This window comes from Halyomorpha halys, unplaced genomic scaffold (genome assembly GCF_000696795.3).
Source record: "Halyomorpha halys isolate HHAL.00 unplaced genomic scaffold, Hhal_1.1 Scaffold15.1, whole genome shotgun sequence".
Taxonomy (NCBI): Eukaryota; Metazoa; Arthropoda; class Insecta; order Hemiptera; family Pentatomidae; genus Halyomorpha; species Halyomorpha halys.
Window position 1 is genome coordinate 798,129 of NW_027108914.1, and position 11,275 is coordinate 809,403.

Sequence of the window (11,275 nt, forward strand, 5' to 3'; positions counted from 1 at the left end):
AAAATAATGGGATACAATATGTGTAAGTGATTAAGAAAGACAATATACCAAATGAGTGGGGATACAGAGATATGTAAATTATAATAGAAAATTAATAATAAAGTGATTAATATAAGTACACTTAAGTAGGTAACACATGAATATAAATTAAAAAATAAGATACATGAATATAAATGAAAAAGGAAGGATAGTAAATATAAAAATAATTAAATAAGGGGTAAGAATTTAGAGAAACAAGAACAAAAGCTGTGACAAGAAAGTGGGCTTCTGAAATGCAGAACAAAGAGAAAAGATGTATTATGAGGGTATGTTTTTTTTTGTAACTATATCAAGTGTTTGTATCTTTTTTAGCCCTGACGAAGCCCTGCAACGTGGGGTGAAATGTTGGCACAAATAAAAATAGTATACCCATTTACTATTTGAGTTTTTTTGACCGCACCCAGACCATATTCCATTCATTGATACACACAGTCAATCAACAATCTTCCAATCTATTAGTTATATTTTAACTCAATATGACTATCAAGGAGCAATGGATAAGTAAAGAGATGTGTGGTTGGTTCCTGATTAAAATACTTCTAATATGGTAATATTGTGTTTCTGGAAGTTGTTTTTCTATTCTGTGAAAATGATTAAAAAAGATGCTTGTAAATTAAACAAGTTTCTTGAAAATTTATCAATTTAAAAAAAAAAATCTTAGTAACTAAAATGAACTAAAGCCATACAGGGGAGTTACCTGTCTTCAATGTTATGTGCATCAGTCAATATGGCCAAGGATAAATTAAATGCTGCAATATTTAATTTAGGATTAGGTCAGGAACCTAATTGGGATAAGAGGAATTAAAATCAACTAAACTATGTATAGCAAATAATAGGGAAATGTTTAATTCTAAGGGAAAGTTAACATAGTCTGAGTGCTCCGATATGACCACATCTGGGATTAGGGGCGAGAGGTTTGGGTCAATTCTGCAGGACCATACTAGTGGGTCAAGACCAGGCCTTAGAAGTAATCAAGGGCAAGAGCAAAAGTAACTAGATTAATAAAATACTAATTGGATAAAAACTAATACATTAATAAAATTACAAGAATAATGATTTTATATTTTATTATATCAATTTATTTATTTACCAGCATAGAAATTGTATCTTTTTAAAATTTCAGAGTCCAACTTCAACAATAAAATATTTTATTTTTTAAATTTTAACTTGTTTTAAACCAAAAGCACAGCTTTCATAATTTAAGCTAAAACTATTTAAAAATTCAACTAGTGAGCTAAAACTGAAAATTACCCTTAATAGGAAACCTTGTAGCTGATAATAAATTCAATACAATGTAGTTTTGTTTGCCTTTCAATTCCACAATAACTAGTAATGATCGTATTTATTAACTTTAATCAATAGGAGGGGGATAGGTATCAGAGCATTTGAAATGAGCAGATATCAACATTTCAACAGATTTAGTTTATTTTGTGAATATGGCAGTAGTCTGTTTGAGCTCATAATAGTTTTTAACAAGTTTGACCCAATTTATAATAATGTCACTATACGAATCATATCTACTCTTTGCCCTGGTAAGTTAGCATCTTTAGTTATGACTGCAAAGAATGATAAAAAAACATTCTGAGCAATTTATGAAGTATACCAAATTTCTTAAATAACAAAATATTTTAAAGTTTTATATATAAGTATTGTATAAAACAAAAGAACTTTAATTTGGCAAAAGTGTTAATCTTTTTAACAGATTAAGGGTTCCTGTGAGATTTTCACTAAAGGTTAAACTCAATTTTAATTCTTGTAATTAGAGTAATTAATATTTAACCATATAGAAATTTGGGGTTAAACTGAGATTGATTTTCTTTAATTGTAGAGTTTATGTAATAATCATTACAATTGTAATAAAATAAAGTTTGAAAAAAAAAATCTTAATCTTATCATAATAACATGAACTATTAACAATCCGTCAACAATTTACCAATAAAAAATTCAATATTTAAATTTTATTTATTATCATTTTACTTCACTGCCCAAAGCAGCATTATTTTTTCCAACCCAAGTACTTTCCACACCGTTATACTTCTCTAAAATTGAATAAACAGCAAGTTTGCAAGTTAAAAATGAAATGATTTAAACAAATGCAATTATAAATTAAGAATAAAATTTCTTTTAGTTTCTTGAGAGATGTCCTAAATCAGTTCTAGCTTTTCGAAACCAAAATTAGTAAAACATTAAATTAAATATTTTTGTCTTTCCATATCTATTGATAATAGGTGTCAGGTTTTATTTAAAGCATGGAGTTGAGTAAATTTTTATTATGTTTTGTCAATTGTTTAGGTACTTATGTAAACTGTTTGTTTTTTCTAATTCATTTCAATGACTATTCTAAATCAACATAATCTCACCTCTCAAAACAATTTTTTATGAGACTCATTCCTATATATAACATCCCAGTGGCTTATTGGCTCAAGTTGGGGGGAAAATAAGCATAAATAAGAAAGGAAATAAAAAAAAAATACTAAAAAGATTTTGTAGAGATAAATTTCATTTTTTTTCTGTATGTAATCAAGCATTAACTAAAAAAATATTAAAATAAATTCATAAATTCTATAATTTATAATTTAAATAAATTTTACATTGGTACCGAGACTGCCATCAGAGACAGGCGGGGAGGTGAAAATCTCCAGTGCTGTTCTCCAGTTCATCAATATAGCTGACCTAAATAGATCTTTAAGAAAAAGTTAAATACATCAATAAACATAATACACATATATCATACATTTTGAGGGCGAGATGCCTGAGCACCTTTTTGCAAGGGTCCTACAGTGCCCAGCTCGGGTTTGATTCTCACCTGGGAGAGGTAATATTTATTTATCGATAGTCCTGAGAAATTAATCTTGACAGTCTGGTAAATACAATACAAGAACCTCAAGGTAGCTGTCAGGTGTTTATAAAAAGATACCACTAGGCCGACTAACCAAATTAGTTCCTCCCACAAGTACCATTACCATAGATTATATTAATAAAACGCAATCACAAAACTAACATTAAAAATAGTAAAAATATAAGTATTTAAATAAATATTTAAGAATAATTTAAGCATAAATAAGAAATTTTTGCTGATTTAACCAAATTTAACACATCACACATTTAGAAAATAAATTAAAGTTCAAAAATTCTATAAGAAAAGATAAACATATAAAACTCTTTTAATACAAGGTTAACTCAAGAAAAACTTTAAGTCCAATACCCACTCAATAACACTGTTTAATTTGTTTCATCATAGGACCAATACTTTTTTAAAAATTATAATTGCTAAATGTCAAAAACTTAGAATAAAAATACAATTTTCATAAAACATATATTAATTGTATTCCTGGATGTGTAGGAGATACTGTGCCCCCCTGCATAATATAATTCACTGTTGGTTTTAAAAACTATCTAAAATTACATTAAGCAGAACATCTAATTTTAAAATACTATTTTATTTATTAATTTTCTCTATTTATTACCATAAATAAAATTAACAAATAGTATAAAATTGGAAATGTACTGTTTAGTAAATTATATCATGCTGAAGAGAGGGACACGGAATCCCCAAAAATGCAATAAATATATACATTAAAACCATTTTATTTAAGTTTTTGATCTTTTGGAAATAATTTTTAAAATATTCAAATCAAATAAATGAAAAACAGAAATTTTTTTATTTATTTTTTTTTTTTAAATGACAGTCTATGCACTAACTTGTTATTTTTTACACAATCAGAAGCAGTTTTAGCTGGCAATTTTGGTAATTGGTCACACGTTACCGCTTGAAATATTTTTCAGACATTTGTGTGTTCACGTATATTTATTCAAAATTTAATCCTAAATACATATACATCTATAAAATGAGAAGAAAAGAATGATAATAATTAATCATATTCTCTTTTTAAATTGTAATTTTAGCACCTCAGATTAACAAGAATGAAATTAACAAAGTTAAATTTATGTACTCTGACTAAAATAAACCCAGTTTATCCCTTAAACAAGTACAAGTGTTTGATACAATATTGAAATTTAAAATAACGATTGAGTAATTCTCCTTAATGATTAAAATAAATAGTAGTAATATCTTTTAATAATTGTTTAAGGATTTTCAAGAAAATGCAGTGGCCTTGGAAAAAGAAAAACCTGTCCGATGTTTGGAAATGGCCTCTAGCCTCATTGGTAAACTTGTTTGGGTATTGGGCTGAAGAAGCAAAAACAGAGTCTAATAGAATATGGAAAAAAAGATTTCGAGCTCTGACAATGCTTTTTTTACCTTATATCATGATGTCTATGGTAATTCAGGGGTTTGTAAAGTTTGCAGAAGGAGACATTATGCAAAATTTGTTCACTATATTTGCTGCTGGGCCTGGCATGGTAGGATTAGGAAAGTTTCTTGGTATTGTTTTTTACCGAAAACAAATAAAATCAGTGTGGGATAGGCTTTCTGGTAAGTAACTAGAAGAACAAACTGATTACCTTAAAATTAAATAAATTGTAAGATACAACAGTTTATACAAAGGTTTGCATCCAAGATGGTACAAAGCAATTAAATATAATCAGACATGAATTCTAATGATATGTCCTCCAGATAGATGTTTCGTATGAATTCCTAAAAATATAAATGAAGCATGGTAATCGAAGGGCTAAAAAAAAATTTAGAAGGAACGGATAAGTTTGGACAAACAGACAGCTCCATCTTTTTCAACTCAATAGAGATTTCTTTTGGAGTTGAATCTGTAGGTATGACTTTGGCAATGTCATATAGATTATTTTGGTGAGAAAAAACTTGTACAATTATTGGCACTTAATATCATTTGGCCCACACTTTGAATGCGAGATCAAATCTTTTTTAAAGGGATCAGAGAAAATTCAAATTGAAGAGGGATTTCAGCGGCCATAAGATAGTGATTGTATTAGAGATTGTTTATTTTATTTAAAAAAATTAATTGAGAAAGTCTTAGAACTGGCTGACTGAAGTGAAACTTCTGGAAATGAAATAATTTATTAAAATTTTAATTATAATGATCAGGTGTTCCCTCCTCTTACAGTTAAACAGTCATTTAGTCTTGACAGAAATTTATATAATATATTGTAGTGGTAAGATTATTTATGTTTTCAGTGGCAATAGTCCACATTAGCAAAGAGACTTTCAAATGGGTTTGCCACTGCCAAAATTATTATAAATATTTTTATTTCTCTAGTATTTTTCTTTATAATTCATTTAATGTTTCATTATTTTACATTTGTTTTAGTGGCAAACCCATTTGAAACCTCTCACCATATGATCAATTACTAACAATTAATAATTAAGAACTAGGTGTGTTTTTCGTATGTCTAAAAAAAACTGAATATTTCTGTTCATAATGATTGTGAATCTGTTGTTTTATGTTTAAGTATAAACATTGTTGTTTAGACTAATAGTGTACATAACGATTCATCTTTATCATTACAATAGGAACAAGCAGTAAAATATAATAGCTGAAACAATTTTTTTCAGAATTAAGTTAATCAAATATTCCCTCAATTCTCAGGAGTTTCACTAACCGCTTGTGCTTCTAGTTTTGTATGAATTACCACAACTTATCACACCACTGAAACATTCATACAAATCACCTACTTCATAAGACAGGAAAAACAAAATTATTTGTGAATGACATATTTATTAGGTTCTTGGTCAAAATGAGTTTAAAAATTAAAAACTAATTGTAAATATACACATGATTGGCAATATTCAGACATTACCAGCATAAATCTCCTTATTACAAAAACATTTAGTTTCCATTGGGTCTTACCCTGTGTAAATAAATGAATGAAGTGGCATAGATAAGTTTAAATACACTATACAGAACTGTGAATCAATGGACAAAGCATTTAAACTTATTTTGATATATTTTAACATAAAATCTAAACTACCGAGGATAGGGTAAAAAATGTTCAGGTTGGCCAAATAAATTTTGTGTCTACACCATTATTGGTAATGTGAATAGAATCCATTTTTGTTTTTAAAATCATATTTAAATAAAAATCAACAGGGATAGGATTTATATGAAAAATCCAGACCTCAAGTTAAAAATGTATGCAAAAAAATACAAGGTTTCACTAATTTGAAATGTTATAGAGAGGCAATCATTAATCATTTATTTTGATATTCAATGAACTAATAATAAATGCCTCTACAGAATTTTATGATGATAATAATATGAAATAAACATGATTGAAACAGAAATTATAAGAAAAACAATAAAAAATTCTACTAAATTACAAAGTTCAATTGTAATTTCAATCAAAGCATTTGGCATGGCTTACTTTCAATGTGGTGTTTGCTTAGTAAGATTTTGAATAAATATGGAAGGAATCTTTTATATTCATCCATCAATTTTAAATTCTAGAAGGAATTTGGATATTGTTGAGTGCCTCTAAAAGCATTTTTATAACTCATATGATAGATATATTGAACAGAGTTAAAATCTGGATAAAACAATGACCAATCTAACCAACAGATCGAACTATTCTCCAAATATTGAAATAACAGTGGTACTTTTCTGCCTCAAAATGACATTTTGGATAATATCTTATTAATCACCACTAAATTACACTAATATTTTTTTTTAAAACTTTTTGTAATAAATAAAAGTATTTATAGTTGAGCTTACCTATTAAAAAGCAAACAAATATCTATCTGAAACCATTAATGATTTTATGAATGGAATATGGTCCGGGTGCGGTAAAAAAAAAACTCAAATAGTAGATAATTATACTATTTTATTGAGCCATAATGATTTTAATGAGTAATTTTGCAACTATTACTTTTCAGCAATGATCTCTGAAGCAGACAATCCCAAATTAGAGCACATAGCAAGGAATTCATTGAAACGAACTTGGATCTTATTTATAGTGTATTTGTCAATTTTTACTGCAAGCGTAACAGATTGGCTCATGCGCCCTCCAGCTGCAGCAATTCTTTATCACAAGAAGGCAAGAATAGTGGACACATGGCCAGTTTTCTTGGATACTTGGCTCCAGTGGTTTCTTTCATATCTTTTGCAATTTCCCGCCATTGTGCTACTGGGACATTCTAACTACACATATGAAATTTTATATTTTTGCACTTCAGAAGTCATCCTTTGTCATTTTAAGTTGTTAAATTACAAACTGAAACATCTGGTGCTTAGGGACAATAAAGAATCAACAGAAAAACTTATTTCTTGTGTGAAGTATCACCAAAATCTTCTTAGGTAATATTATATAATGTAACTCACAAAGTATTGTTTAGAAAAATATCTATAATATATTCATCTATATTTATTTTGTAGTGTTTGTAATGACTTTAAAAATTCTACATCAAAAGTTCTCATATGGCAGTTTCTCAATACAGTTATTATGCTCTGTACTGGAATTTTTATTTTAACTGTTTTGGTATGGACCATATTCTGTTTTAGTAGTTCATGCATTATGAATAAAATACTTCTATATATGAACAAATAATTTGTTTCCAAAATATAACTTTTTCAGATTAAACAAACACCTTATGTGGCAGTTATAAATCTATTTGAAGTGTGTACATTTGAAATAATGAGTCTGTATCTGTACTGTTGGTATAGTAATGAAATAACTTTTCAGGTAATTATCAATAAAATAATTAATTTTTAATAATGTAAGTTGCAATCATAAAATTATATAATAAAAGAAATTTGTAAATATTAATTGATTTTTTATACTATCTAACCAACTTACTGTTTGAATTGTATAAGGAGTACTCATTAGTCCTATCTAATTTGTACATTATCTAACTATATAGAAAAATATGGGAGATCATTATGGAAAGTGTGATATTCTGTCAAAATGGTACATTAGACGAAATCAAAATCTTACCAAACTAATATCTTTTTTAATTTTTCTATCCACGTGAAAGAGGTCATTGTATAACATTTAGTAATAAATTATTCTCCTTCAGACATTATTATACTTCTGGTTTTTAAGAAGACGACAATTTTCAGAAAAATTAGTTTAAATTTTTGTAATAACATTACTTTTAAAACGTTTCAATATTTTTTTTAATGAAATTTCTATTAATAATATAAACCAGGATGAGGTACAAAAATTTCAATTATATGTTCAAAACTAAACTTCTATACAAATTTTTATATAATCATACAAAAATATTTTGTTACATATATGTGTGTGCGTGTGTGAGTCTGTGCTATTATGGCAATCCAGTCCTTTAGTGGAAGGAGTAGATCTGAGAGACAGCCATTTTTTTAAAAATATATTTAGTTAAATAATTAGATTCTCTGAATATTTTTACACCTAACTTGAAATAATTAACAGAAACAATATTATTTACTGCTTTTATGTTTAGAATATTTAAATCTAGAATGTTAGGATAAAAACAATTTGAATCATCAAAAAACATTCTGGAAGAGCAAAAGTAAGACAGATTTTAAGAAAACACTGTATACAATGTTGATTCGTTTTCCTACAAAATTCTTAATAACAAAAAATCAATGTTAGGAAAAATATTTATAAGAGTGGTTAATCTACTTATGTGCTAACAGTCTTCAATGGATACCTACCCAGAGAAATACTAGACAGAAACGAATACATTTTGTAGCTTCTTTCTTTATTATTTATTTTCTTCATAATTAAAATATTTATCTTGAGTAAACTGAATTTCAATTTGAGTGTTTAGGAGAGCATTCCCTAAAAGAATTTTACATTTATGAAAATTCAAACTCAAAACTGCTCCTTTCTGTCTGATTGACCCAAATCCATTGTATCTTATTTGTTCATTAATTTATAGGTATAGATAAATTGATCAATTTTCCTTCAATCATTCTAAAATTAGAATAAATTATAAATATTCCTTTAGACATATAAGTAGAGAAATCCTTAATCCGTATTCAATTTTATACCCATGATCACCATGGGAATATTTTTACAAGCTGGCACGTTTTTGATAACATATTGAGTAATTAATTTTAAAATACCTTATAATGAATTGGAAATATAAGCAAATTTGTTTTAAAATACTAATTTATTTATATCATAGCATTTTATGTTTCTATTTGTTAATCAGGGTTTTTAAATCATCATGGCCTGCTGAAGATCTGTGAGTTTTCAATAAAATATTGTACAAATTTATTTTTTAAATACCTAACAATTGACTAGAATTATGAGAGATTTCATTTTAAACACTAATTCTTTTATATTATAGCATGTTTCTAATTCTTTTATATTATGTTATGTTTTTCTATTAATCATCATTATTCTTTTATTTTTTCCCCTTTTTTATGAGTAAAATTGGATGAAAGCATTTGTAATACTATAGGTCTGTTTCAACAACCGTTTCTGACAGTCTAGAACTGTACAGAGCATGCACTGTACAAGTTTTGAGAAGTAAAACTCCATAATACACATGTTCTGTACAGCTTCAGACAGTCAGAAGCGGTTGTTGGAACAGACCTTATATACAACTTACTCGATACTTAGTACAATATACTATACAATTAGCATGGTAAATACTCTGTAATTATTTTTAATACTAGATTATTTTTTAAAATACTGTTAACTATATCCAACACATAATTTATATTGAACACAGAAAAAAAATACACTAATGCCCTATCCCCTTACAGATAACCTAAAGTAATTGATTTTTTATAGGGAGGTAAATTGATAGATTATAATAGATTTTCCCCCTTGTTATTTGGAATATTCATAAAAGGTTAAATTGTAAGTAACAACATTTTAATTATACATTTTTCAGTGCTCTGATGTGTCAAATGCAGTCTATATGGCTGAATGGATTAACGCAAAACCTTCAGACAAAAAAACGATGTTGATTACTATGTCAAAAGCAGAGCAACCCCTTTTATTTGGAGGAATTTTGGAAATAAGATTAGAAACATTCATCAATGTTTGTTCTTACTTAGATATTCAGATAAATGATATATTTTTAATTGTTTACTAATGGTTTTCATTTAATTTTTTTTTTTAGATACTGAAAACTTCATTTTCATTTTATAATTTTCTGTTAGCATTTCAAGTTAATTCAACAGAAAAGTAATACTAATTTCTATGTCATTCATGGTACTTTATTTAAAATAACAGGAAAATTTAAAACCTTGAATGTCTAGGATGCACTAAATGTTTAGTTTTGTCAGCTTTTATTCATAATCAGTCATATATTATTAATAAATAATATAAAATAAGCTCACTAAGAAATTAAAAGATACTTTAAATAAATAGTTATGCAAAATAGCACGAGTTATTATTTAATTTATATATTTATTGCTTCCATTCAGGTAGGGATGTGTCTGGTATTGATTTTTTTTACATCCAAGGATAATGTTTATTTCTTATAAACATTACTCTTGAGTAGAATTAAATAAGTATATGGTAAAATGTCATACATTTTAAATATAATTATTACAAAATATATGAATTACTGTAAATAAAGAACAATTTTGTTGTTGTTGATTGCTGCTTAAAGGCGTAAAACCCTCTGGTCATCAACGCCTACGGCATGATAAAAGTAAAAAAAAAAAGATAAAAAAAATAGTGAGTACATTCTTCAAAGAATGGACTGACAATATTTGCACGTTGGAGGTGGCAGTTTTCTGATCAGGTGAGAGTGCGTGAGGAGAGTATGACCTATTCTCAAGCGGGCTAGAGCAACTTCCTCCCTGCGGCTCTTGTGGTAGGATCTTGACCATGGTTTTATTGATTGTTTTATTTCTTTTAATTTACTCAGAGAGCTTTCATCCCACGTCGCCTGCCATTTTTCTAATATTTATAATTTAAGGGGTGTACTGAGTTCTGATGGGGTAAGAATCGCAGTGCCTCGGCCAGGGAGCGTGAGTGCCTCTCTGGCAGTTTGTAACCAACAATTCCAATGTGGCTTGGAGCCCATATGAAAATAATAGATTTATCTAGTGATAATTTTAGAAGAAAAGATTGTATTCTTATGATAAGTGGATGTTCGGAGTACATGTTTCTCAAACTTTTTAGAGAGCTTAACAAATCTGAGATTATTACAATAGTCTTCTGAATTATTGAAAAGCAAAAATGGAGGGCTGATGCTATCGTGTAGAGTTCGGCGGTGTATATTGACCATAACTTATGTAATTTAAACTTGAGGGTTGAATCATGAGTGACGAAAGAGGAGCTGGTCGAGTTTTCGGATTTGGAACCATCAGTGTATATTAAAAAATAATCCAGAATATTTTCTAGAAGACGCAACAACCGT

General features: G+C 27.8%; 1 protein-coding gene across 1 annotated transcript; it reads left to right on the forward strand.

Moving 5' to 3' along the window:
* The first annotated feature begins 4,135 nt into the window (after positions 1 to 4,135).
* LOC106680055 (odorant receptor 49b) lies at positions 4,136 to 10,340 on the forward strand. The gene is made up of 6 exons (XM_067047204.1): positions 4,136 to 4,474; positions 6,842 to 7,262; positions 7,341 to 7,443; positions 7,540 to 7,647; positions 9,794 to 9,943; positions 10,025 to 10,340. Exons 1-6 carry the CDS (start codon positions 4,144 to 4,146, stop codon positions 10,091 to 10,093), a joined length of 1,182 nt encoding a protein of 393 aa, XP_066903305.1. The 5' UTR covers positions 4,136 to 4,143; the 3' UTR covers positions 10,094 to 10,340.
* The last annotated feature ends 935 nt before the right edge of the window (positions 10,341 to 11,275 follow it).

Coding starts and splice junctions, on each gene's coding strand:
- LOC106680055 (XM_067047204.1), top strand. CDS start 4,144: ATGCAGTGGCCTTGGAAAAAGAAAAACCTGTCCGATGTTTGGAAATGG. Junction 7,263..7,340: donor TATCACCAAAATCTTCTTAG/GTAATATTATAT, acceptor TTTATTTTGTAG/TGTTTGTAATGACTTTAAAA. Junction 7,444..7,539: donor TTTTTATTTTAACTGTTTTG/GTATGGACCATA, acceptor TAACTTTTTCAG/ATTAAACAAACACCTTATGT.